The following is a 26111-nucleotide window of genomic DNA, read 5'->3' as shown; positions in this document are numbered from 1 at the left end:
TCAATCAAGACCTCGTTCGAGTCTCACCATCTAGGGATCACAAAGACACAAGTGTCCTAGTTATCCCCAGCGGAGTCGTTAATCTGTGGACATGGGCCACGTGCACGCCAGGCCAATCCCTGGGAGTAGGTCGGTCTCTTTTGAAAGCCACGCTCGGTGGCGTAAGAATGATTTCGACCGGATCGCTTTAGGTCGGTCGGTTTTATCTCGGAGAAGGCCACGAAACGATGTAGAGATGTTCGGAGTCGCCACCAAGCATTTGTGGGATGCTTGGAACCCGTTCGAATCCACTTTATACCTAGGTCAACCAAGGCAAAAACGGTGTTTGACATAGCTACTAAAGATAAGGAATCGTCCCTCTTTAGCATCCTATCTCTAGAATGACTCTCGTACGCCCTGGATAAGGACGTCCACTATCCAAAGTTTCTAAGTAAGAGGTGAAGATACGTATTGGGAAGCCCTTTAATCGGACACCCAATCCCGTCCGCGGTAGCGGCCTCTACTGATCGATCTTAGTTGGTTGAATGCAAAAATTGATAAAATGGGTAAATGCATGAATGCGCATCCACTAGTTTGAACCTAACATGTGATTTTTCTATGTCGGTTTGTTTAATCCAAGTATCAAGTATTTGATGTCAAGTTGGATTTATTGTTTATTTGCATGCAAGACGGAAATTAAACATCCATTTACTGAATTAGGTTTATGGTGCATAACGTGATCCATTTATCATAGTAAGGCATTTGCAAATATGGTGTAAAATAGGGAAATTAGTCATATTATCCATCCTGTATTCGGATTAATCGAAGTCAGGATCGTCCTGGATAAATATTGGAATAGGAACAGATCCTGCATCAGGTAGCCGTAAGAGGCACGAGCCTGTTGGCGATGCAAATGAGTCTGCCCTAGTTTGAAAAAAAGAAAAATAAGTGGCCTGTTTAGGCACAGGTCAACAGACGATGGAAGACGTCTTCTGACTATTGAAAAGGTCTTTAAAATGTGTTGAAAAATGGGTGTTTAAACCCGACTTGATTTGAAAAGGCCGTTTAGGCCGCTTTGTGCTAATTTGAAGAACGGGACTTGAATAATCGTCATTGTTTTGACAATATTCGACGTCGGATTCGGTTTTGCAAGCTTGACATGAATAGTTTTGAAAATTTATGAAGTAATTGTTTTAAGTTCATTTCTTTGTAATTAGTCAACGTTCATCATCATACTCGGATTAAAATCCGACATGGTATGTAACCAAGGATGATTTTGTGTTGGTGACTAATATATTTGAAAATGTAAAGAAATGAGAAAGGCTTTAAAATACCCCTTAAAATGTAAATAAATGAAATAAAAGGGTTTAAAATACCTTTTATAATGTAATTAACCAAATATTACCACCGAAACACAGATTAAACCGTCATGGTATTAGGAACCAAGGGTGAAAAATGTTTTATGGTTAAAAACTTGTCATAAAAATGATTTGAAATGGTAGAAACCGATTACAAATATGAAATAAAAATAAAAGAGAAGAAGAGACCAAAAACGGTTTGGATTTAAGGTGAGGGGGGCTTTAGGCGCGAGCCTGCATGCTACATAAGCAGCCCAGCCTCAACCAAAAACCCGGTTTTGGCTCATTCATCACATGTTTGGATCATGTTATGCATGATTTAGCATGTTATAGTCATGAAAAAAGTGAAAACATGATAAACGAATATTTTTACACCCTCATACTTACATGCTAGGCTTGAGACGAGAAACCGACGAAAGTGTATCAACTTGTTTGGCCGGAAAACTCGGTTGTAAAACCGTTTTAACAAGTAAAAGAGTATTTTTTAAGTTTAATGATGGTGTAGTGGTCGAGATGGTCGGTCAAGTGGTTTAATGCACGATGACGGTACCAAACAATGTGTAGGGCCTGTGTTTACGATCGGTAGGTCGTAAACACGTGTCGGTTGGTGACTTGAGAAGTCGAGTCTAGAATTTTAAGGGAGACAAGAGGGGACGGACACTTGTGTAACTCTCAAATGGTGGCATTTGAGGGGTATTTATAGGAAAATGGGTGGTTATGTGTGTTTTGAGCGACGTGGCCGCATGGGCTGCTCAAATAGGTGTGAGCCATTTCGCGCGTCTTCGGTTGTCTTATCGTTATCACACAAGTGTAATCATGATTTGTTCTATCTTAGGATTTGGAAGAACTTGATTTGTACTTGACCATTGAGGATTCCTGGAAACCTTAACATGGAAGTATTTTGAAAAGTTTGTTTTTTTTGTGTTTGACTCGGTTTGACTCGTTGTTGGAGTCGGGATTTGAATTTTGAGTCGGTTATTGGTCCGGTGTCGGTTTTGACTCTAATTAGTGTCATTGTGACCCCGTCATCATGTATTAAATACTCCGGGTACTTTTGAAAAGTTTTGAAATGTTTTATTTTCGAAATCGTTTTAAGTTTTTCGACGTATAGTTGTACACAAACTGTCGATCAAACGCTGCGACTCATAAGCATGTTGTAGTCCGATAATCATCGGGTGTTTGTTGGAGACTCAACAGATACTGGGTATCTAAAGAAGCTGCCACTCTTAATTTCCTCCATCACATCAGTTGCCCTCCTAGTCACACTTCGAGGATACGCCTCCCTATTGTCAAAGACAACCTTGTTGTGGTGCTCCCACAACGCCCAACACCCCAACATAAACAAGGCATGCTCCCAGCTCCCCATCTCCCTCCATCTTGATTCCACCCAATCTCTCACACCTTCACCCCCTTCCACCTCATCATCCTCAAACCCTAGGCCATCCCAAACCCGTTTAGCAAAGCCACAATCGCAAAAAATATGAAGACTTGACTCTAAATTCGAATTACAAAAGGAACAAAAGCCACACTCACCTCGAACTCGAGTTGCGATGCTCGCTCTAGTTGCCAACGCTTCGCTGCACAACTGCCAAAAGAAGAGCTTCACTCGTGGCCAAACCGGGATTTTCCAGAGCTTATTCCAAAGCCACTTCTTCCTTTCTCAATCTGATGCACCTCCAAGGTCAAGCTCACCCTTCTCCCCTGCCAAACGCTAATATGCCGATTTGACCGTGTATACACCGTCTTTCTGTTAGAAAACATTAATCTCATTAATTTACATATTCATATATGAAATAATTTATTTAGTCATAAAATAAATGTTAGATCTTATGCATGCAAACTACAACAAGATAAGAGAACAAATCGTCTTTCTTACTTTGGGATTTCGGATATAAGGGCACCAACAAGATCTCCTTCTTGTTAATTCTTGAGCTTCCTTATAATGGATGAACAAAAGGTCCAAAATAGAACCTCTCTCAAAAGTATATGTTGGGAAATGTGTCCTCAACAATGGTGCGATCACATGATTTAAATATCATTATTAAATCTCATTTTAAGAATACATGTGGGATGTAATATTTTACAGTCAACTGGTCCACACATATCGGTAATGATTGGTTGACTAGAGTTTGACATTTGTCGTCGTGCGACGGTGGTGATCGATTGATCCCCTTAGGTCATACCTATAGGGAAATACTCTTAATTGATTATTTAATTAATCGTATACCGATACGAGTTAATTAAATTGCTTAAAATTGACGGATAATTTTGTGAGTATAATTTACGTATCTTATTGTAAATATGATTAAATAAGACACGGTCTAAGTAATCGAATTGTTTTATTACTTAGATGCAATTATTGTTTACAGAAACAATTGAAACGAAATGAATAAATTATTATAAATACAGAATGTTGTAGTTTATAATTTGGAAACTTTTGGTACAAGTAATTACGAATTACTAGTCGATTTTGTAAATGACATATTTTATGAGTATGTTGATTTTTAATATGTTAAAAATACATTACAATTTCATATGTCAAGTAACATGTCACTTATGTTACAATTGACAAATGACAAAATAAAATGGAGCATCCATTTTATGTTGTATATGCCGAAATAATGGAGGGAGTATATGATATACATTGTGTTTTTATCTTGAGTGGAAAACACAATAATTATACCTAAAGGAGTAGCAATGCACACCTATGCTTTTGAGAAGAGCAAAAATAAAAGGTATTGGGCTACCTACCCAAGACCCCCTCTCTCTTCTCTTTTTCGGCCCTATCAAAAGAAAGAGAGCAATTTTTCCTCTCTAATTATTCATTCATTTTTGTGATACACAATACAATTTTCTAGTGTAAGAAAATTCATCAAAAACTCTCTACAATTTATGATAATTCTAGAGAAATAAACTCACAAAAATTACTCCATCTCTTGACCGAAATATTCAAGAGTAAAATTACAATTTATATTGTGTCAATTTTTATAGTAAAACTAATATTATTACTAGATCTAAATAATATTAGTTATTATGAGTATTCCTTGGGTATATGCTTTTGGGAGGGATTCTATATTTGAATCCTTGTTCTTCCATTTGGAGAGGTCAAGAACAAGTGAGTAGGAGAACTCACTTGTGCCCATAAGAACCGAAATTACAATGTAAGGGTGATTTCTTCTTTATTTTGCTACTTTGTTTGCATGCATAAGACCTTTATTTAATTTTATGACAAATTAATTTATAACATATATGAGTATGTTTATGTATATAGATCTACATTTCCTTCAATCGGTATCAAGAGCCACGGTTGTTTGCATGCAAATTGGTTAAAAGTTTTTCCGAGTTATAAGAATAACAAATAAAACTTGTAAAATTTGTGTTATTATGATATATCACGAAATTAATCCATGCATGTTAATATTTCTGGTCCTAAAATGTTTTAGGATATTTTGGTTAATTTTACGGATTTTTATTGTTCATATAATACAATAATGGCATTTAAATGTGATTTTATGAGTAAAAATGTCATTTCTGCACGAAAATTAGCTAAACTTCGAATTTTCCAGTGGTTTTTGGATATGTTTTCACATATATTATTTTTAGATGATCTGGAAATTGTCATAATTTTATGAGTTTTTATGCTCGAAAATTGGAGTTTTCATTATTAAATTCGGATTTAAGTGAAAAATAGGTTAATATGAGTTAAATTTCGAATCTGGTCATAGAAAATTAATATGTTGTCACATGCAATTTTACAAGATGTGTGTAAAATAATTGGCTATAAAGAAGTATTTTTGCATGATTTATGGATTTTTGAAGAAAAATAGCATAAATAGTGACATTATTAGTGAAAAATTAATAAAACATAATCTATGACTTAGGAAAAACGTCTAATGTTGCTTTTTATTGTCTTTTTCAATATCTAAAATTGAAAAGTTAATGAATATAATTTTTCCTTATTTTTATGATTATTTTAGTAAAACCGATAAACCGCAACATTGTTTTTCCGGAAAAATTTCGAAATTTTTAACCTAAGTATTTGAACATTATGAGTGTCATGGTATTTTTCCAGAATTTTCATGAGTTTAAATTTCAAATTTTGAATTTATTTGAAATTTTGTGATTTATTTGAAGGTTATAGCTTATTTTTGTAATTTTTGGTCCATTTATGAACAATTTTATAAAATATGGGTTAATTATGGTCAAATTATTAGTGAAGACTAAATTTTGAGTCCTAAGAGGTTAGGTTACTTAACTTATGCATAAATATGGATTTATGTAATTTTTGTGATTATAAAATGTTGAAATCACGCAAATCCGTAAAAACCGAGTAATATACGATATTGGCTAATTAAAGGCGATTTAGCATAAAATTGAGCATGTTCATACATATTATAATGATGCATTTTTCTTTATGATTGTCATAATTTTAATTTATGTAATTTTGAATTATGTAATTTTTACTTAGTATGGCCTTAGATTTTAATTGGTATTTCCCGAAATGTATGGGAATATCGATTCGGTTGTAATTTTTATTGTGATCTCGTATCACCGTTTTGTAATTTAATAGATTTATTTTATTTTTGTTACAAATGTATAATAGGAAATTATGTAATTTATTATGTAATTTTATTCATTCCGAAGTTCCCAAAGACGGATTTCTTCAAGAATGGCGATACATAAAGACGGTGTTACCTCGAGATGCGTGCCACAACCGAAGTTCAAGGGACCAATGGAGTTGGTTTCCGAATATGTAATAGTTAAATAGTTTTTCTATTTTAGGAAAGGCCATACTAGGATTTATTTATTTTTATGCTTGCATTTTATTTTATGTCGCATGCATCGCTAAATCGCCATAACTAAAACATGCATCCTATTTTATCGAGTTCATCGACCGTGTCAATTAAAATTATCGTAGTTCACCGCTTTAGTTCACTTAACACGTGATAGATAATAAATTGACATGACCTCTCGCTAAAATAAACAATTGAGACTTAGCCTTACCAAATAGTAGAAACCATGAAAACCTATTTCGCGAGGGAGTGAGCTCGGCCCCACCGGGGTACAAACCTTGTTACGTAGGGGAAGTGGGTGATAAATGTCTATCCACCGAATTCATGTTGATAAGGTATGTATCGGCCACACCGTGCCCAAGTTAATGTGGGTTTGGATCATGGACACATTTATTCGAAATTTGGATTGAACTCAACAAAAGTTTTTGATAAGGGATGTATCGGCCCCACCGTGCCCTTGTCGGATGTGTTTTAGGCTAAAGATAAATGTTAATGTAATATTATCGACCAAGAGTTCTAAAAGTAGAATCGATTAAACGTTAATCCACCGAGTTATATTGATAAAGGATGTATCGGCCCCACCGTGCCTAAGTCAATATGAATTTGGGTCTTGGAATCATTTATCATAGTTGGGTAGAGGTCACTATGTAAATGCTATACTTGTTTTTCAAGTATTAATAAAACGATAAATGTCAAGTTTTCCACTATTCCGTTTTTATATTGTTCTATTTCTTTACCACAATTCATATACGATATCATTTCGATTCAAAACTCCATTAAAACATCGTAACTAAAGACAATATGAATTTGCTTCTAAAACCTCATATGAACCATTGCTAAGGATCTCTTGTAAAGAGTATAGATTAAAGTTAGTCATTATCAAACAGGTTTTTGATTCTTGACTAACATATCTACTTACAATGGATTGTTTTTCATGTACTTAAATGAATTAAGTACCTTGAAGCGATAAATTGTTTTGGTAATTAGTTTTGTCAAGAATTCGTAATTGACCAAAATAACGCAACCACTTCAATGAAAGTTTTAAGACTAAAACGAACAAATGAAGAGTAATCTTCATGAATTCAATTTTGCTTCTCAAAGCAAAGACTCACTGAAATGAGTGGGAGCATTCTCTTAAACCGTTAAGATGAGGACGAGGTTCAAGAAGTAAAGATAACAATGGAATTGATACAAGGTAATGTTAAAAGTAAAGTCATTGAGGAATGACGATACTAAACCTATCAATCCCGACCAATTAAGTTTCCATTGTCTTAAATGTTAGACACGGGAAAGGAAACTACCCCAAATTATTGAAGAATCAACAAGTTAGTTGTGGGACATCTAATGGGACCTTCTTCGTTAAATGTTTATTTGATTAAACATAAATTTTGCTAGTATTACTTCGTCAATATTAGAAACCGGTGGAGGTTTTCATCATTGTACTTGATACATAGGATGATTAGAATATGACGACTAGCAACAATAATGTCGAGAGATAGAGTAATTGTGTACTCAATCTAGTTTTTGGATTTAAAGTTGTACTTAATTGTGACTATTAAGTGCATAAACTCTAAATAAGAATATAAACTTGTTAAGATACAAAAAGGGTTTTCACTTTTGTGACCCTATACACCACGATTTGATGTATGGCTAGCCCATTATCAAGGTGATTATATTCTAAAACAAACTAGAATGATATATCATGTAGATGATGTAAGATTCAAATTGGTAACCCAAGATTAAACCTTAAATTTTGGAATGATGAACGTAAAGAGTTATCGAGTACTCTTGAAACCATTAGATTGTTAATGGTATATGTGTATCTTGTATTCAAAGCAAGATGTCTCATGCCTTTTGGTTGAAAAGGAGATCGAGGTTGTAAATCATCTATCCAAAATAGGTTGATCATTATCTTTTACCAACGATTTAAGTTGACACTAATATGTTCACTTAATAAGGTAAATAGAGAAATCTTTGAAGAATTTCAAAGAGTTCAAGGAATCACGATTTAGTCGTGATGGGATTATCAAAGTGAAGACTTTGATATAAGCCAAATGATTTGTGATATAGTATCACAAATTAATCTCTCTTAACACGCATTATGGGATAATGTATGATTGGATAAGAATTCAAACGCTATTCGATAAGGTTTGGACTTCGATCAAGTTATTTTGAGTTACTTGATCCTTTTGGGGATTTTATCATTTTGTCTAAATTATTTTTCCACTAAATCGAATCATATGAGATATGAAATGGTAAGGGTACCATGTTTGTAAGTTTTCACAAGAAACAAATGCTCATTTTTCCCTCTTCAATTATCACGAGTACGACAAGTTTGCGGCTCGTGAAGCTGTCTTTCTAAAATACAAGTTTATTTTAGAAGACAGAGTGGGAGAAATTATTCAAGAGCCACAAAGAATGCCACAGAGAATGTTATGTCACAAGAAACTGGTCTTTCTTGGCTACATGAGACGTTTTGTGTAAAATATTGTTTCTTTAAAACCTAGGAGGTTAAATTCGTCACTTGTTAAAAATGATGAATTCATGCTACTTTTAAGAAAGTAAAGAGCTTATAACTTACAAAAGAAATTGGTTGATTCAAGTTGATTACTTCTAGAAAGTAATGAACATATGACTTACATAAGAGTGTTTAAGTCACAACTCAATACAAGGCTTAGAGCCATGAAAATCTGAAACAAAAGGGCTTGATTAGTGAAAAAGGGTTTTGCACTAATAAAGAGATATTTCATAGCAAGATTAGTTGCAAAGGGTTTTGCACTAATTGAAATGCTTAAGTCTATTTGGATCTTCTTAGGGATTGTGTTTCATTATAAGGTTATGAAATACACTGACAAGTGAATCTAAAACCCACTTCTTGATAGAAGCAATGTATTCAATACATGTCATAAGTTTTATAGATTCTTGCAATCCTAAGATAATATGAAACTTAAGAGAGGATCTTAAGTAGGACATCAATGAGTTAGAATCAACATTTTGATCATGTGATAAAACATTTCTCGATAAGTCGAGAAGTTGTGTTTATACATGGAGTTTAGTGCGAGTTACGGAATTTTTAATTAGTCCGATATGTGGATGACATATTGATCATTGAGAATGATTTAAGACTTTTGGAGTATTATAATACATCTTGAATATCCGGATTTATGAAGATAAATCCACATGATATTAGCGCCGATGAAGGAGTCTTATGTTGATAAGATTCATGACTAGTTCAATTAAATTGAACATATTTGATTGATTTCATTTGCTTCCGCTGCCGAATCAATTAAAAAGAAATGATGTATAACACTTCATATGCTTTGAGTATGATGAATTGTTTTCAAAAATCGAATTTAAGTAATCTTTACCAAGTAAGTTGTAAAGATTACCCTTAAATCTTGCGAAGCATTAAAGAAGTAAAGCAAAGTGTTTATGATGCAATATTGTGTAAGGGTGTTACACAAGTGACAATTGACAATTGAGATTGCGCATGGTTTCCGACAAAACCATAATAAAAACATATTAGGATGGTTAAGATACCATTGTGGCAATGTTAATTAAGAAGTAGATTTTCTAGAATCGTTCTAGGCAATAAAGAACAATGAGAGATATTTATAACGGAAATTGAGTACACTTGCAATCATGAGATGTGCAAGAAGGATGAGTCCCGCACACTATGAAAACAGTGGGAGCTATTCTTAGGCTAGAGGGCCTATGTCTTGATTGGATTTCGACACGTACTCAGAAAGTTTTGTAGTGCAAATGTATACATTACAAAGGAAAACGAGTATGTAGTAAGGTTGAGTAAGGTACAAGAAATTGATAAAACCTACTAACCAAAGCCTTCTCAAAGGCTAAACATGATGAGTCATGTCATTTCAATTGAATTGAAATGAACAACTACGTACAAGATCAAATTAGATTATAGAATATGAAATAGTAATCAGGCATTGACTATTCATATGTGATAATCGCATTTGTCGTTCGAGTTTTACTTTAAAACTCTTTTATTATACTTTGTTACATCCAAACGGGTTGTAGAGACAATTGAACCCCGTTAAAGTGAACACGGATTAGCATTGTATTCGCCCATAGTCATTTGTATGAGGTGACGTCTCGAAGTGACTAGAGTGTGATGCGATTGATGGCAAGTTCAAGTGCCATACAGTCATGTGAGATGACTAGTCGATCACATAGGCAGATTGTTAAGAACACCTTGTCAGGCCTTATGACCGCTTATAGAGTTCTGGCAATTTATATAGCCTGGTCGTGGCGAGAGCTACTATAGTATTCTAATGAGTCGATTCTTTTGACTAAAGACTATTCACCTAAGATAGCACAGTTTCAGATTAACTTTGATTTGTGTTACTACGACCTTCGTAAATGGGGTCAAATGGGCATATTTTGGGTTATGATGGCTGTGGCTAGTCGAAGGGAATAAGTGCGATAGGAATTGTCCATTCCCTTGTCAGGGTTAAAACAATATCTCAGGGCCACTCGAGGAGTAATGAACTGGAAATGCGTGGCCACGCTCGGAAGGTATCTATGATAGATAAATCCGGTCAATCAGTTATTCTCCAGATCGAGGAAACCACTCTCGATATGATCACTTGCAAGTACGACCTGAAAGACACCTTGCATTGAGTGGGAGATAGTAATAGGACAAAAGAATTGGTGGCGCACACTTGTCGAGGACAAGTGGGAGATTGTTGGGAAATGTGTCCTCAACAATGGTGCGATCACATGATTTAAATCTCATTTTAAGAATACATGTGGGATGTAATATTTTACAGTCAACTGGTCCACACATATCGGTAATGATTGGCTGACTAGAGTTTGACATTACTGTCGTGCGACGGTGGTGATCAGTTGATCCCCTTAGGTCATACCTATAGGGAAATACTCTTAATTGATTATTTAATTAATCGTATACCGATACGAGTTAATTAAATTGCTTAAAATTGACGGATAATTTTGTGAGTATAATTTACGTATCTTATTGTAAATATGATTAAATAAGACACGGTCTAAGTAATCGAATTGTTTTATTACTTAGATGAAATTATTGTTTACAGAAACAATTGAAACGAAATGAATAAATTATTATAAATACAGAATGTTGTAGTTTATAATTTGGAAACTTTTGGAAACTTTTGGTACAAGTAATTACGAATTACTAGTCGATTTTGTAAATGACATATTTTATGAGTATGTTGATTTTTAATATGTTAAAAATACATTACAATTTCATATGTCAAGTAACATGTCACTTATGTTACAATTGACAAATGACAAAATAAAATGGAGCATCCATTTTATGTTGTATATGCCGAAATAATGGAGGGAGTATATGATATACATTGTGTTTTTATCTTGAGTGGAAAACACAATAATTATACCTAAAGGAGTAGTCATGCACACCTATGCTTTTGAGAAGAGCAAAAATAAAAGGTATTGGGCTACCTACCCAAGACCCCCTCTCTCTTCTCTTTTTCGGCCCTATCAAAAGAAAGAGAGCAATTTTTCCTCTCTAATTATTCATTCATTTTTGTGATACACAATACAATTTTCTAGTGTAAGAAAATTCATCAAAAACTCTCTACAATTTATGATAATTCTAGAGAAATAAACTCACAAAAATTACTCCATCTCTTGACCGAAATATTCAAGAGTAAAATTACAATTTATATTGTGTCAATTTTTATAGTAAAACTAATATTATTACTAGATCTAAATAATATTAGTTATTATGAGTATTCCTTGGGTATATGCTTTTGGGAGGGATTCTATACTTGAATCCTTGTTCTTCCATTTGGAGAGCTCAAGAACAAGTGAGTAGGAGAACTCACTTGTGCCCATAAGAACCGAAATTACAATGTAAGGGTGATTTCTTCTTTATTTTGCTACTTTGTTTGCATGCATAAGACATTTATTTAATTTTATGACAAATTAATTTATAACATATATGAGTATGTTTATGTATATAGATCTACATTTCCTTCAGTATATACCCAAGGAAACCTCTGAATAACTAATATTATTATGATCTAGTAATAATATAAGTTTTACTATAAAGATTGACACAAAAATATTTTGTATTTCCTCTTGAATATTTTCGGCCAAGAGGAGAGATTTGTGTGGTTTTATTTCTCTAAAAATTCTTCACAAGATAGAGAATTGATTTTCTTACACTAGAAAATATTAGGTGTAGTTATGAATGAAAAAATGAGAAATCCATATTGTTACACAACATGGAAAACCGGTTGGGGGGGTCTATATTGGGGAGCCAATGCATGGTCTTGTTCTTCTCAAGATGAGACTAGGCATGTAAGGCTAAATAGTAGGCTTTTATCATTATGTTTCCAATTAAAATAAAAACACAATATAAACCTTATACTCCCTCCATTTTCGGCACACTTAAATAAAATGGGTAGTCCATTTTATTTTGTCATTTGTCAATTTTGTCACATGTTACATGTTATATGACATGTTACAATGCAATGTATTTTTAACATATTAAAAATCAACATATTAATAAAATATGTCACATACAAAATTAACTAGTAATTCTTGATTACTTGTGCCAAAATGGTTTATCAAATTACAAATTACAACAACTTGTATTTATAATAAATTATTCATTCTGTTTCAATTGTTTCGTAAACAACAATTTTATCTAAGTAATAAAACAATTCGATTACTTAGACCGTATCTAATTTAATCGGATTATAATAAGACACGTTAACTTTACTCACAAATCATCCGTCAATTTTAAGCAATTTAATTAACTCGTATCGGCATACGATTAATTAAATAATCAACTAAGAGTATTTCCCTATAGGTATGACCTAAGGGGATCAACTGATCACCACCGTCGCACGACAGTAATGTCAAACTCTAGTCACCAATCATTGCGATATGTGTGGACCAGTTGACTGTAAAATATTACATCCCACATGTATTCTTAAAATGAGATTTAAACATGTGATCATCATGATCGACAGTTGTGATCGCATTATTGTCGGAGGACATTTATTCCAACAATCTCCCACTTGTTCTCGACAAGTGTGCGTCACCAATTCTCTTGTCCTATTACTATCTCCCACTCAATGCAAGGTGTCTTTCAGGTCGTACTTGCAAGTGATCATATCGAGAGTGGTTTCCTCGATCTGGAGAATAACTGATTGACCGGAATCATCTACCATAGATACCTTCCGAGCGTGGCCACGCATTTCCAGTTCATTACACCTCGATTGGCCTTGAGATATTGTTTTAACCCTGATAAGGGGGTGGACAATTCCTATCGCACTTATTCCCTTTGACTAGCCACAGCCATCATAACCCAAAATATGTCCATTTGACCCCATTTACGAAGGTCGTAGTAACATAAATCAAAGTTAATCTGAAATTGTGCCACCTTAGGCGAACAGTCTTTAGTCAAAAGAATCGACTCATTAGAATACTATAGTAGCTCTTGCCACGACAAGGCTATATAAATTTGCCAGAACTCTATAATCGGTCATAAGGCCCGATAAAGTGTTCCTAACAGTCTGCCTATGTGATCGACTAGTCATCTCACATGACTCTATGGCACTTGAACTTGCCATCAATCGCATCACACTCTAGTCACTTCGAGACGTCACCTCATACAAGTGACTATGGACGAATACCATGTTAATCCGGGTTCACTTTAACGGGGTTCAATATTGTCTCTACAACCCGTTTGGATGTAACAAGGTATAAAAGGAGTTTTCAGATTTAAAAACTCGAACGACAAATGTGATTATCACATAAGAATAGTCAATACCTGATTACTACTTCATATTTTTATAATCAATTTTCATCTTATATGTAGTCGTTCATCTCAATGCAATTGAAATGACATATGACATGACTCATCATGTTAAGCCTATGAGAAGGCTTTGGTTAGTAGGTTTTATCAACTTCTTGTACCTTACTCAAACTTACTACATACTCGTTTTCCTTTGTAATGTATACATTTGCATTACAAAACTTTCTGAGTACGTGTCTAGATCCAATCTAGACATAGGCCCTCTAGCCTTAGAATAGCTCCCACTGTTTTCACAGTGTGCTGGACTCATCTTTCTTGCACATCTCGTGATTGCAAGTGTACTCAATTTCCGTTGTAAATATCTCTCATTGTTCTTTATTGCCTAGAACGATTCTAGCAAATCTATTTCTTAAATAACGTAGCCACAATGGTTCTTTAACCATCTTCACGTGTTTTGAATATGGTTTTGTCTGAAACCTTTCGCAATCTCAATTGTCATTCGTGTAACACCCTTACACAAATTTGGTTAATTGCATCAAAAACACTTAACTTTCCATCCTTAATGCTTCCTCAAGCACTTAAGAATAATCTATATGGCTACTTGGTAACTATTACTTAAATTCGATTTTGAAACAATTCATCATACTCAAAGTATATGCAGTGTTGTACATCATTACTCATTTAATTGATCCGGCAGCGGAAACAAATGGAATCAATCAAATATGTTCAACTCGATTGAACTAATCATGAATCTTATCAACATAAGACTTCTTATTTGATGCTAATATCATGTAGATTTATCTCCATAAATCCGGATACTAAAGATGTATTATAATACTCCATAAGTGTCAAATCATTCCCAATGATCAATATGTCATCCACATATAAGACTAATTAAAATTTCAGTAACTCCCACTAAACTACATGTATAAACACAACTTCTCGACTTATCGAGAAAAGTTTTATAACATGATCAAAACATTGATTCCAACTCATTGATGTCCTACTTAAGACCCTCTCTTAAGTTTGACATTATCTTAGGATTGCAAGAATCTACAAAACTCAAGACATGTATTGAATACATTCCTTCTAATTGAAGAAGTGGGTTTTAGATTCACTTGCTATATGTATATCATCATAATGAATCACAATCCCTATGAAGATCAAAATAGACTTAAGCATTTCAACTAGTGCAAAACCCTTTGCCACCAATCAAGCTTTGATATCTCTTTTTGATATCCAACAATTCCACTTGGAATTTATTTCGGATTTTCATGGCTCTAAGCCTTGTATTGAGTTGTGACTTAAACACTCTTATTTAAGTCATATGATCATTACTTTCCAGAAGTAACTTGAATCAAACAATTTCTTTGTAAGTTGCAAGCTCTTTACTTTCTAAAAGTAACACGAATTCATCATCTTCAACAAGTGATGAATTTAACCTCCTAGGTTTCGAAGAAACAACGTCATGTAGCCAAGAAAATATAGTTTCTTGGGACATACAATTTCATACAATTTTTTGACACAATTCTTTTGTGGCTCTTCAATATTTTCTCCCACTCGGTCTTCTAGAAATAAACTTGTATTCTAGAAAGACAGCTTCACGAGCCACAAACCCGTTGTACTCGTGATTATTGTAAGGAAAAATGAGCATTTGTTTCTTGTGAAAACTTACAAGCATGGTACCCTACCATATCATATCTCATATGATTCGTTTTAGATTTAGTGGAAAAATAATTTAGACAAAATGATCAAATCCCCAAAAGGATCAAGTAACACAAAGTAACTTGATTGAAGTCCAAACCATATCGAATAGCGTTTGATTTCTTTATCCAACCACACATTATCCCATAATGCGTGCTAAGAGAGATTAATTTGTGATACTATATCACATTTCATTTGGCTTATATCAAAGTCTCCACTTTGATAATCACATCACGACTAAATCGTGATTCTTTGAACTCTTGGAACTTCTTCAAAGATTTCTCTATTTACCTTATTAAGTGAACACATTAGCGTCAACTTAAATCGTTGGTAAAAGAAAATGATCAACCTATTTTGGATCAATTATTTACAACCTCGATCTCCTTTTCAACCAAAAGGCACGAGACATCTTGCTTTGAATACAAGATACACATATACCATAAGATTAACAATCTAATGGTTTCAAGAGTACTCGATAACTCTTTGTGTTCATCATTCCAGAATTTAAGGTTTAATCTTTGGTTACCAATTTGAGTCTTGCATCATCTACATGATGTATCATTCTAGTTTAGTTTAGAATATATTCACCTTGATAATGGGCTAGCCATACATCAAATCGTGGTGTATAGGGTCACAAAAGTGAAACCTCTTTTGTATCTTAACAATTTTATATTCTTATTTAGAGTTTATGTACTTAATAGTCATAATTAAGTACAACTATAAACCCTAAACTAGATTGATTACACAATGACTCTATCTCTCGACATTATTTGATGCTAGTCGTCATATTATAATTATCTTATGTATCGAATACAATGATGAAAACCTCCACTGATTTCTAATATTGACGAAGTAGTACTAGCAAAATTTATGTTAATCAAATAAACATTTAAAGAAGAAGGTCCCATTAGATGTCCCACAACTAACTTGTTGATTCTTCAATAATTTGGGGTAGTTTCCTTTCTAGCGTCCAACAATTAAGACAATGGAAACTTTATCGGTCGGGATTGATAGGTTTAGTATCGTTATTCTCAATAACTTTACTTTTAACGTTACCTTGTATCAATTTCATTCTAATTTTACTTCTTTGAACCTCGTCCTTTTATTAACGGTTTAAGAGAATGCTCCCACTTATTTCAATGAGTCTTTACTTAAAGAAGCAAAATTGAATTTCATGAAGACTACTCTTCAATTCATTCGTTTAGTCTTAAAACTTTCATTGAAGTGGTTGCGGTATTTTGGTCAATTTTGATTTCCTACAAATCTAGTTACCAAAATGATTTAACGTTTCATAGTACTTAACTCAATTAAGCATATGAGAAACAATTCATTGTAAGTAGATATGTTAGTCAAGAATCAAAAACCCTTTTGATCACGAATAACTTTTATCTATACTCTTCACAATAGATCCTTGTAATGGATAATACGAGGTTTTTAGAAGAAAATTCAAATTTTGTCTTTCGTTACGATGTTTTAATGGAGATTTGAATCGAAATGATATCGTATGTAAATTGTGTTGAAGACATATAATGATGCAAACGATGCGACAACGGAATGATGAAAACTAACATTTATCGTTATAATAATACTTGTAAACAAGTAAAACATTTACATAGTGACCTCTACCCAACTATGATAAATGATTCCAAGATCCAAATTCATATGAACTTGGGCACGGTGTAGCCGATTCATCCCTTATCAATATAACTCGGTGGATTAACTCTTTAATCGATTCTACTTTTAGAACTCTTGGTCGATAAAATTACATTAATATTTATCTTTAGCCCAAAACACATCCGGCTATGGTCGAGAATACTTTTGTTGAGTTCAACCCAAATTTCGAATAAATGTGTCCATGATCCAATTCCACATTAACTTGGGCACGGTGTAGCCGATTCATCCCTTATCAACATGAATTCGGTGGATAGACATTTATCACCCACTTCCCCTACGTAACAAGGTTTGTACCCCGGTGTGGCCGAGCGCACTCCCTCACGAAATAGGTTTTCATGGTTTCTACTTTTTGGTAAGGCTAAGTCTCAATTGTTTATTTTAGCGAGAGGTCATGTCAATTTATTATCTATCACGTTTTAAGTGAACTAAAGCGGTGAACTACGATAATTGTAATTGACACGGTCGATAAACTCGATATAAAATGCATGTTTAGTTATGGCGATTTAGCGATGCATGCAACATATAAATAAAATGCAAAGCATAAAAATAAAATCCTAGTATGGCCTTCTTAAAATAGTAAATCTAATAAACTATTACAAATTCGGAAACCAACTCCTTTGGTCCCTTGAGCTTCGGTCTTGTCACGCATTTCAAGGCAACGCTTTCTTTGATGGATCGCCTTCTCGAATGGTACCGTCTTCAAGGAACTCCGGAATAATAAAATGTCAAAATGAATTACATAATTTTCTATTATACATTTGTAATTAAAATAAAAATAAATCTATTAAATTACAAAACGGTGATTCGAAATCACAATAATTACAACCGAATCGATATTCCCATATATTTCGGGTAATACCAATTAAAACTAAGGCCATACTAAGTAAAATTACATAACTCAAAAATTACATAAAATTGAAATATGACAATCATAAATAAAATGCAGCATTATAATTTGTATGAACATGCTAGATTTTATGCTAAATCGCCTTTTAAGAGCCAATATCGTATATTAATCGGTTTTTACGGATTTGCGTGATTTAACTTATTAAAATCACAATAATTACATAAATTCATATTTATGTACAAGTTAATTACCCTAACCATCTTAGGACTCAAAATTAGTCTCCACTAACATTTGACAATAATTAAACTTGATTCCTTAATATTTTTCATAAATGGACCCAAAAATACAAAATTATATTATAAACTTCAAATTAAATTATAAAAATTTCAAATAAATTCGAAATTTGAAATTTAAACTCATGAACATTCTGAAAAAATACCATGATACTCATAATGTTCAAAACTTAGGTTAAAAATTTCAAAAAATTATCGAGAAAAACAATGTTGCGGTTTATCGGTTTTAACAAATATGACCATAAAAATATGAGAAAAATTATATTCATAAACTTTTCACTTTTAGATCTGAAATATATGATAAAATGCAACATGTGACGTTTTTCCTTAGTCATGAAGTATGTTTTAGCATTATTACTAATTATAGTCGCTATTTATGTGATTTTTCATCAAAAAATCATAAATCATGCATAAAACTTCATTATAGCCAAATATTTTACACACATCTTGTAAAATTACATGTGACAACATACTTAATTTTGCATGACCAGATTCGAAATATAACTCATATTAACCTATTTACCCATTTAAATACGATTTTAACTTGAAAAATCCATATTTCGAGCAAAACAACTCATTTTATCATGAACCTTTACAGGCCATTAATAGATAATATATGTGAAAACATATCCAAAAACCACTGAAAAATTCGAAGTTTAGCTATTTTTCGTCCATAAATGACATTTTTATCATAAAAATCACATTTTAATGCCAATAATATATAAAATGAACAATAAAATCCATAAATAAACCAAAATGTCCTAAAAATCACTTAGGACCAGAAACTTTTAACATGCAAAGTTATTTTTAGGTTTATCTTCATAAATCCAAATTAATTAGTTTTGTATGTTAATCTTATAACTCGGAAAAACTATAAACCGATTTGCATGGAAACAACATAAGGCTCATGATACCGCTTGTTAGAAAACATTAATCTCATTAATTTACATATTCATATATGAAATAATTTATTTAGTCGTAAAATAAATGTTAGATCTTATGCATGCAAACTACAACAAGATAAGAGAGAAATCGTCTTTCTTACTTTGGGATTTCGGATATAAGGGCACCAACAAGATCTCCTTCTTGTTAGTTCTTGAGCTTCCTTATAATGGATGAACAAAAGGACCAAAATAGAAACTCTCCCAAAAGTATATACCCAAGGAAACCTCTTAATAACTAATATTATTATGATCTAGTAATAATATAAGTTTTACTATAAAGATTGACACAAAAATATTTTGTATTACCTCTTGAATATTTTCGGCCAAGAGGAGAGATTTGTGTGGTTTTATTTCTCTAAAAATTCTTCACAAGATAGAGAATTGATTTTCTTACACTAGAAAACATTAGGTGTAGTTATGAATGAAAAAATGAGAAATTCATATTGTTACACAACATGGAAAACCGGTTGGGGGGTCTATATTGGGGAGCCAATGCATGGTCTTGTTCTTCTCAAGATGAGACTAGGCATGCAAGGCTAAATAGTAGGCTTTTATCATTATGTTTCCAATTAAAATAAAAACACAATATAAACCTTATACTCCCTCCATTTTCGGCACACTTAAATAAAATGGGTAGTCCATTTTATTTTGTCATTTGTCACATGTTACATGTTACATGACATGTTACAATGCAATGTATTTTTAACATATTAAAAATCAACATATTAATAAAATATGTCACATACAAAATTTAACTAGTAATTCTTGATTACTTGTGCCAAAATGGTTTCTCAAATTATAAATTACAACAACTTGTATTTATAATAAATTATTCATTCTGTTTCAATTGTTTCGTAAACAATTTTATCTAAGTAATAAAACAATTCGATTACTTAGACCGTATCTAATTTAATCGAATTATAATAAGACACGTTAACTTTACTCACAAATCATCCGTCAATTTTAAGCAATTTAATTAACTCGTATCGGCATACGATTAATTAAATAATCAATTAAGAGTATTTCCCTATAGGTATGACCTAAGGGGATCAACTGATCACCACCGTCGCACGACAGTAATGTCAAATTCTAGTCAGCTAATCATTACCGATATGTGTGGACCAGTTGACTGTAAAATATTACATCCCACATGTATTCTTAAAATGAGATTTAAACATGTGATCATCATGATCGACAGTTGTGATCGCATTATTGTCGGAGGACATTTATTCCAACACTTTCTCCGCTACCCAATACTAATAATCACGAGGTCGTTTGGCACTGACCCGTATATTATGAATTCTCTCTTGCTCGAAGCTCAAGAAAAACGTGCCAACCAAATCATGCCGCCATCCCCCTCCATTCTCATCCAACAACTCAGCTACCATCATGTTCTCATAGCCTATTACCCTAGAAAAGAGTTGAACAGTTGTCTACCTTTTGCTATGGTTGTGGGTTTATTGGGCACGGGGAAAAGGATTGTGAAGACGGTCCATACGAGGAGGATGATTTGAAATTTGGGGAATGGCTCTGTGCCTCGCCTTGGAAAGTTACTAAAACGTCCAAGGAGGGTTCTGGCAAGGCAGCGAGGAACTTGAAAGCTAAATTCGATGAAGTGGGGATGAAGGAGTCTGAGGATACTATAACTAATATGATTACTAAATTATAAAATATTGCTTTGGACCTTCGTTCCAAGAAGAAGATTGGGAGAAGCTCGAGAAGTGAACAAGAGTGAGGGAGGAACGTGAGGAAATGAGGGGAAAGGGACATACGGTGGCAGGTGGGAATGGAGATGATGACAACACGAGGTATGAGGGGAATGTGGAAAGAATTGAGAGGGTGAAACATGACGAGGGCAGGAGAGAAGGAATGGATGTAGAGTTTCTAAGTTGGCTGAGTGTGGGGTTGATAAACACGGATGGGCAGACGGGGGATGAGGAGGTGGAGACTAGGGGTGCAGGTATAGGTAGGGAAGTGGAGGGAAGTGGTAGGGGTTAGCGCAGATTTGCGAGGAATGGCGAGGCATGTGGGGGAAAGGAGGGAGAACAGGTCGAAGGGGAGCAGGGCGTTGTGAAGAGGGCAAGGGAGGAAGCTGGTGTTGATGGGGCACATAAGAGGCTAAAATATAATTTAAACGGGGGCGTCTTGATACATGAGGCGGAGGTTGACGGTGACCAACCCCGCTGGGCCCAATCAATGCCTAAACATCAACTGTCGGGGCTTGGGCAACCCCGACGCGGTTAATGCGCTCTGTTCTTTGGTGCGGAGAGAGGCCCCGACCATACTATTTTTATGTGAAACTAAACTGTGTGGTCGTGAGATGAGAAAGGTGAAGGAGAAGTTTGATGGTTACTTTGGGATCAGAGTGGACAGTGTGGGACGTTCAGGTGGGCTAGCGATGTTATGGCGAAAGGAAGTTGATTATGTTCTTATGTTTGCGTCTGTTCACCATATGGACTTCCAAGTCCGCAATGCAGATGGTGATTGGAGGATTACAGGGTTCTATGGTTGGCGGGCTGTTTCGGATCGACATCTTTCTTGGAAACTTCTTAGATTTCTTAGTGGACAATCTCAGCTGCCTTGGGTTTGTATTGGCGATTTCAAGGACATTCTTTATTCGACAGAGATGAAAGGAGGGAGTAGAACGCAGTGTCAAATGAACAATTTATGGGATGCTATTGATGATTGTGGCCTATGGGATGGTCCGTGGGAGGGATACAACTTCTCTTTTGATAATGGGCAAGCTGGTGAAGAAAACCGCCAAAGTATGCTTGATAGAGCTCTTTGCACGTCTACGTGGTCTGATTTGTTCCCCTTTACTAGGCTTTTCTATCTAGCTCAAAAATGGTCGGATCACGCCCCTATTAAGCTAGTCTTAAATAGGCGGGAGAGTGGGGGGGGGGACCTCAAAATTTCAAGTTTAAGCAAATGTAGGTTGGAGAGGAGGGGTGTGGTGAGGCTGTCGAGAGTGGTGTGGAGCGAGTGAGAGGGAATTTGGTGAGGGTGCTAGAAGAGTGTGCGAGGGAACTGCGTGCCTGGAAAGGGGCGAATATTAATTGCATCGGGAGAAATATTGGGCGCAAACTTAAACAGATGGGGAAGCTAAATGAGAGCCCGAGAACGGCAGAGAATGTACACAAAAGGAAGAAACTCATGGCTGATTTAGCTAATTTGAGACGGCAAGAAGACCAATATTGGAGGCAGCGGTCCCGTGCTCTTTGGTTGAAAGACGGAGACAAGAACACAAAATTTTTCCGTACTCGAGCCGTTGAAAGAAAGCGTAAGAACCATATTGCTAAACTTGTTAATGATAATGGTCTGGTTAGAGAAGGGGATGAGGCCGTGGCACAAGTGGCGAATTCTTAATTCCAAGAGCTCTTTTTATCGTCTAATCCAACCGTCCCAGATGAGGTGTTGTCGGGTCTGGGGCATCGGGTCATGAAAGAAATGAATGCCCAGCTTAGCGATGATTACACAGAAGAAGAAGTGGTCGACGCTCTGAACCAAATGCACCATTTGAAAGCGCCAGGACTTGACGGTATGAATGGTTTGTTCTATCAAACCTATTGGAGTTCAGTGGGTCCGTAGGTGGTCGGTACAGTCTTGGCCATTTTGCATGGTCGCCGGTCATCATGGGAGTTGAACAAGACAAACATTGTTCTTATTCCGAAGAAGAAAGCCCCTGATAAGATACGTGATTTTCGGCCCATTAGTCTTTGCAATGTCGCGTATAAATTGGTGTCTAAAGTTCTCGCAAACCAACTGAAATTATTCCTTGGTGAGATTGTTTCGAAAAATCAAAGCGCTTTTACATCTGGGAGAGCGATTTCGGATAACGTGATGATAGCATTTGAGGTATTTCTGTTAGGATTCATTAATTCCATTAGTATACATATTCATATATGAATTAATTTATTTGGTCATAAGATAAATACAAGATCTTATGCATGAAAACATAAAACAAAGTAGAGAAGAAATCGTCACTTCTTACATTGGTGTTTTGGATTTTGGGCACCAACAAGATCTCCTACTTGTTAGTTCTTGAGCTTTCCAACAATGGATGAACAAAGGTTCAAATTAGAACCTCTCCCAAAAGCTTATACCCAAGGAACACCCTTAATAACTAATATTATTATGAGCTAGTAATAATACTAATCTTACTTCAAATTTGGACACAAAATATTGATTTTCATCTCCTCTATTTCGGTTAAGAGGAGAGGATTTTGTGTGTATGTCTTACTCTAAAAATTTCACAAAAATAGAGAGATTATATTTTCTAACACTAGAAAATAATATGATGGAGTAGTGAATAATTATAGAGGAAAACCATTGGCATTTTCTAGCATGAAAACCCGGTTGGGAGGGGGGAGTAATTGAGGCCAATGCATGCACAAATTTCTCTTCTCAAGAGCTATAGGGTTGCATAGCTACATGTAGAGTAATCATTGTGTTTTTTTTCTATTTAAAATAATTAACACAATTTAAAACCCTAACCCTCCCCATTTTCGGTACATACATATAAAATGGAAGATCCATTTTATTTTGTCATTTGTCAATTTTGTCATGTGTCACATGTTACATGACATGTTACACTTATAATGTATTTTTAAGATATTAAAAATCAACATATTAATAAAATATGTCACATACAAAATTTAACTAGTAATTCTTGATTACTTGTACCAAAATGGTTTATCGAATTATAAATTACAACGACTTGTATTTATAATAAATTATTCATTCTGTTTCAATTGTTTCGTAAACAATAATTTTATCTAAGTAAGAAAACAATTTGATCACTTAGTACATATCTTATTTAATCGAATTACAATGAGACACGTTAATTTTACTCACAAATCATCCGTCAATTTTAAGCAATTTAATTAACTCGTATCGACATACGATTAATTAAATAATCAATTAAGAGTATTTCCCTATAGGTATGACCTAAGGGCAGCAACTGATCACCACCGTCGCACGACAGTAATGTCAAACTCTAGTCAGCCAATCATTACCGATATGTGTAGACCAGTTGACTGTAAAATATTATTTCCCACATGTATTCTTAAAAAATGAGATTTAAACATGTGATCATCATGATCGACAGTTGTGATCGCATTATTGTCGGAGGACACTTATTCCAACAATCTCCCACTTGTCCTCGGCAAGTGTGCGTCACCAATTCTCTTGTCCTATTACTATCTCCCACTCAATGCAAGGTGTCTTTCGGGTCGTACTTGCAAGTGATCATATCGAGAGTGGTTTCCTCGATCTGGAGAATAACTGATTGACCGGAATTATCTACCATTGATACCTTCCGAGCGTGGCCACGCATTTCCAGTTCATTACTCCTCGAGTGGCCCTGAGATATTGTTTTAACCCTAACAAGGGGTTGACAATTCCTATTGCACTATTCCCTTCCATTAGCCACAGCCATCATAACCCAAAATATGCTCATTTGACCCCATTTACGAAGGTCGTAGTAACATAAATCAAAGTTAATCTGAAACTGTGCCACCTTAGGCGAACAGTCTTTAGTCAAAGAATTGACTCATTAGAATACTATAGTAGCTCTCGCCATGACCAGGCTATATAAATTTGCCAGAACTCTATAAGCGGTCATTAGCCCGACAAAGTGTTCCTAAAAGTCTGCCTATGTGATCGACTAGTCATCTCACATGACTCCATGGCACTTGAACTTGCCATCAATCGCATCACACTCTAGTCACTTCGAGACGTCACCTCATGTAAGTGACTATGGGCGAATACAATGTTAATCCGTGTTCACTTTAACGGGGTTCAATTGTCTCTACAACCCGTTTGGATGTAACAAAGTATAAGGTGAGTTAATAATAACTCAAACGACAAATGTGGACATCACATTCGGGTAGTCAATGCCATATTACTACCTTGTGATGTATATTGTAAGTGTGTAAACACTAGTCATTTGCAACATGAGTTTAACACACCATGTGTCCATGTGTTCAAACTCTTGAATTGCATTTTCCTTTATTTTCATGTTTGTCTTACATAGCATGAATCTTACCAAGTACATATCTAGTTTCCCAAACTAGGTTTAGGTTCTTTATTTTGAGAGAACTTTCTTGTTTCTTATCTCATAACAAACGAATTATGGTGGACGACATAACTTGCACTAGTCAAGTGTTCTTCGAACTTATAATGTACCAGGTATATGTTTTGTAGGATCTTACAACAATTGTCAAGATGATTAGCCTAGCACTTCTCGTAAGTCCTAGCAAATTTGAAAATACTAGTTTTGAGTAACTTCTTACTATAACCAAGTATCTTTTCAAACTTCTTATTTCTCCTTTTTGCTCAATTAGCTTAGGATTTTCATAAATCCTTACGCGTTTTCGAAACTTCAATATGTGCAACTTCTTATCACATAACAGAATGTTCTATCAAATACTAGAATAGCTCATTAGTTCTCATCGAGAATTCATGACGATTCTTATATGGCTTACCAATGATTCATCATGCTCTTAAGCGTATGATTCATTATAGGACATGTGCATGATTATTCTAATGGCGGAAACATTAGTAATTTTTAATCATGTAATCAACCATTCTTAGGTTCAATGAATGACCGTGACTGCTTATGGTAATTCCATTTTCATCGATATGAATAACCTACGTTTCTCGTTGATTTGATGTGCATATTTCAATGCCTATCCAACATCCCATGTTGTGATTGGATCCATCTTAG

At 34.6% G+C, this 26111-nt stretch overlaps 1 protein-coding gene across 1 annotated transcript; it reads left to right on the top strand.

Moving 5' to 3' along the window:
* The first annotated feature begins 21704 nt into the window (after window positions 1–21704).
* Window positions 21705–22370, top strand: LOC141613227 (uncharacterized). The gene has a single exon (XM_074431968.1). The coding sequence runs from the start codon at window positions 21705–21707 to the stop codon at window positions 22368–22370; it is 666 nt and encodes a 221-aa protein (XP_074288069.1).
* The last annotated feature ends 3741 nt before the right edge of the window (window positions 22371–26111 follow it).

The sequence above is a fragment of the Silene latifolia genome, chromosome 11 (genome assembly GCF_048544455.1).
Source record: "Silene latifolia isolate original U9 population chromosome 11, ASM4854445v1, whole genome shotgun sequence".
NCBI lineage: Eukaryota > Viridiplantae > Streptophyta > Magnoliopsida > Caryophyllales > Caryophyllaceae > Silene > Silene latifolia.
Note: the sequence above shows the minus strand (reverse complement) of the source record. Positions and strands in the feature narration are given on the sequence as shown.

Bases quoted from the DNA above. Each gene is read 5' to 3' on its own strand.
- LOC141613227 (XM_074431968.1), top strand. From the start codon at position 21,705: ATGAGAAAGGTGAAGGAGAAGTTTGATGGTTACTTTGGGATCAGAGTG.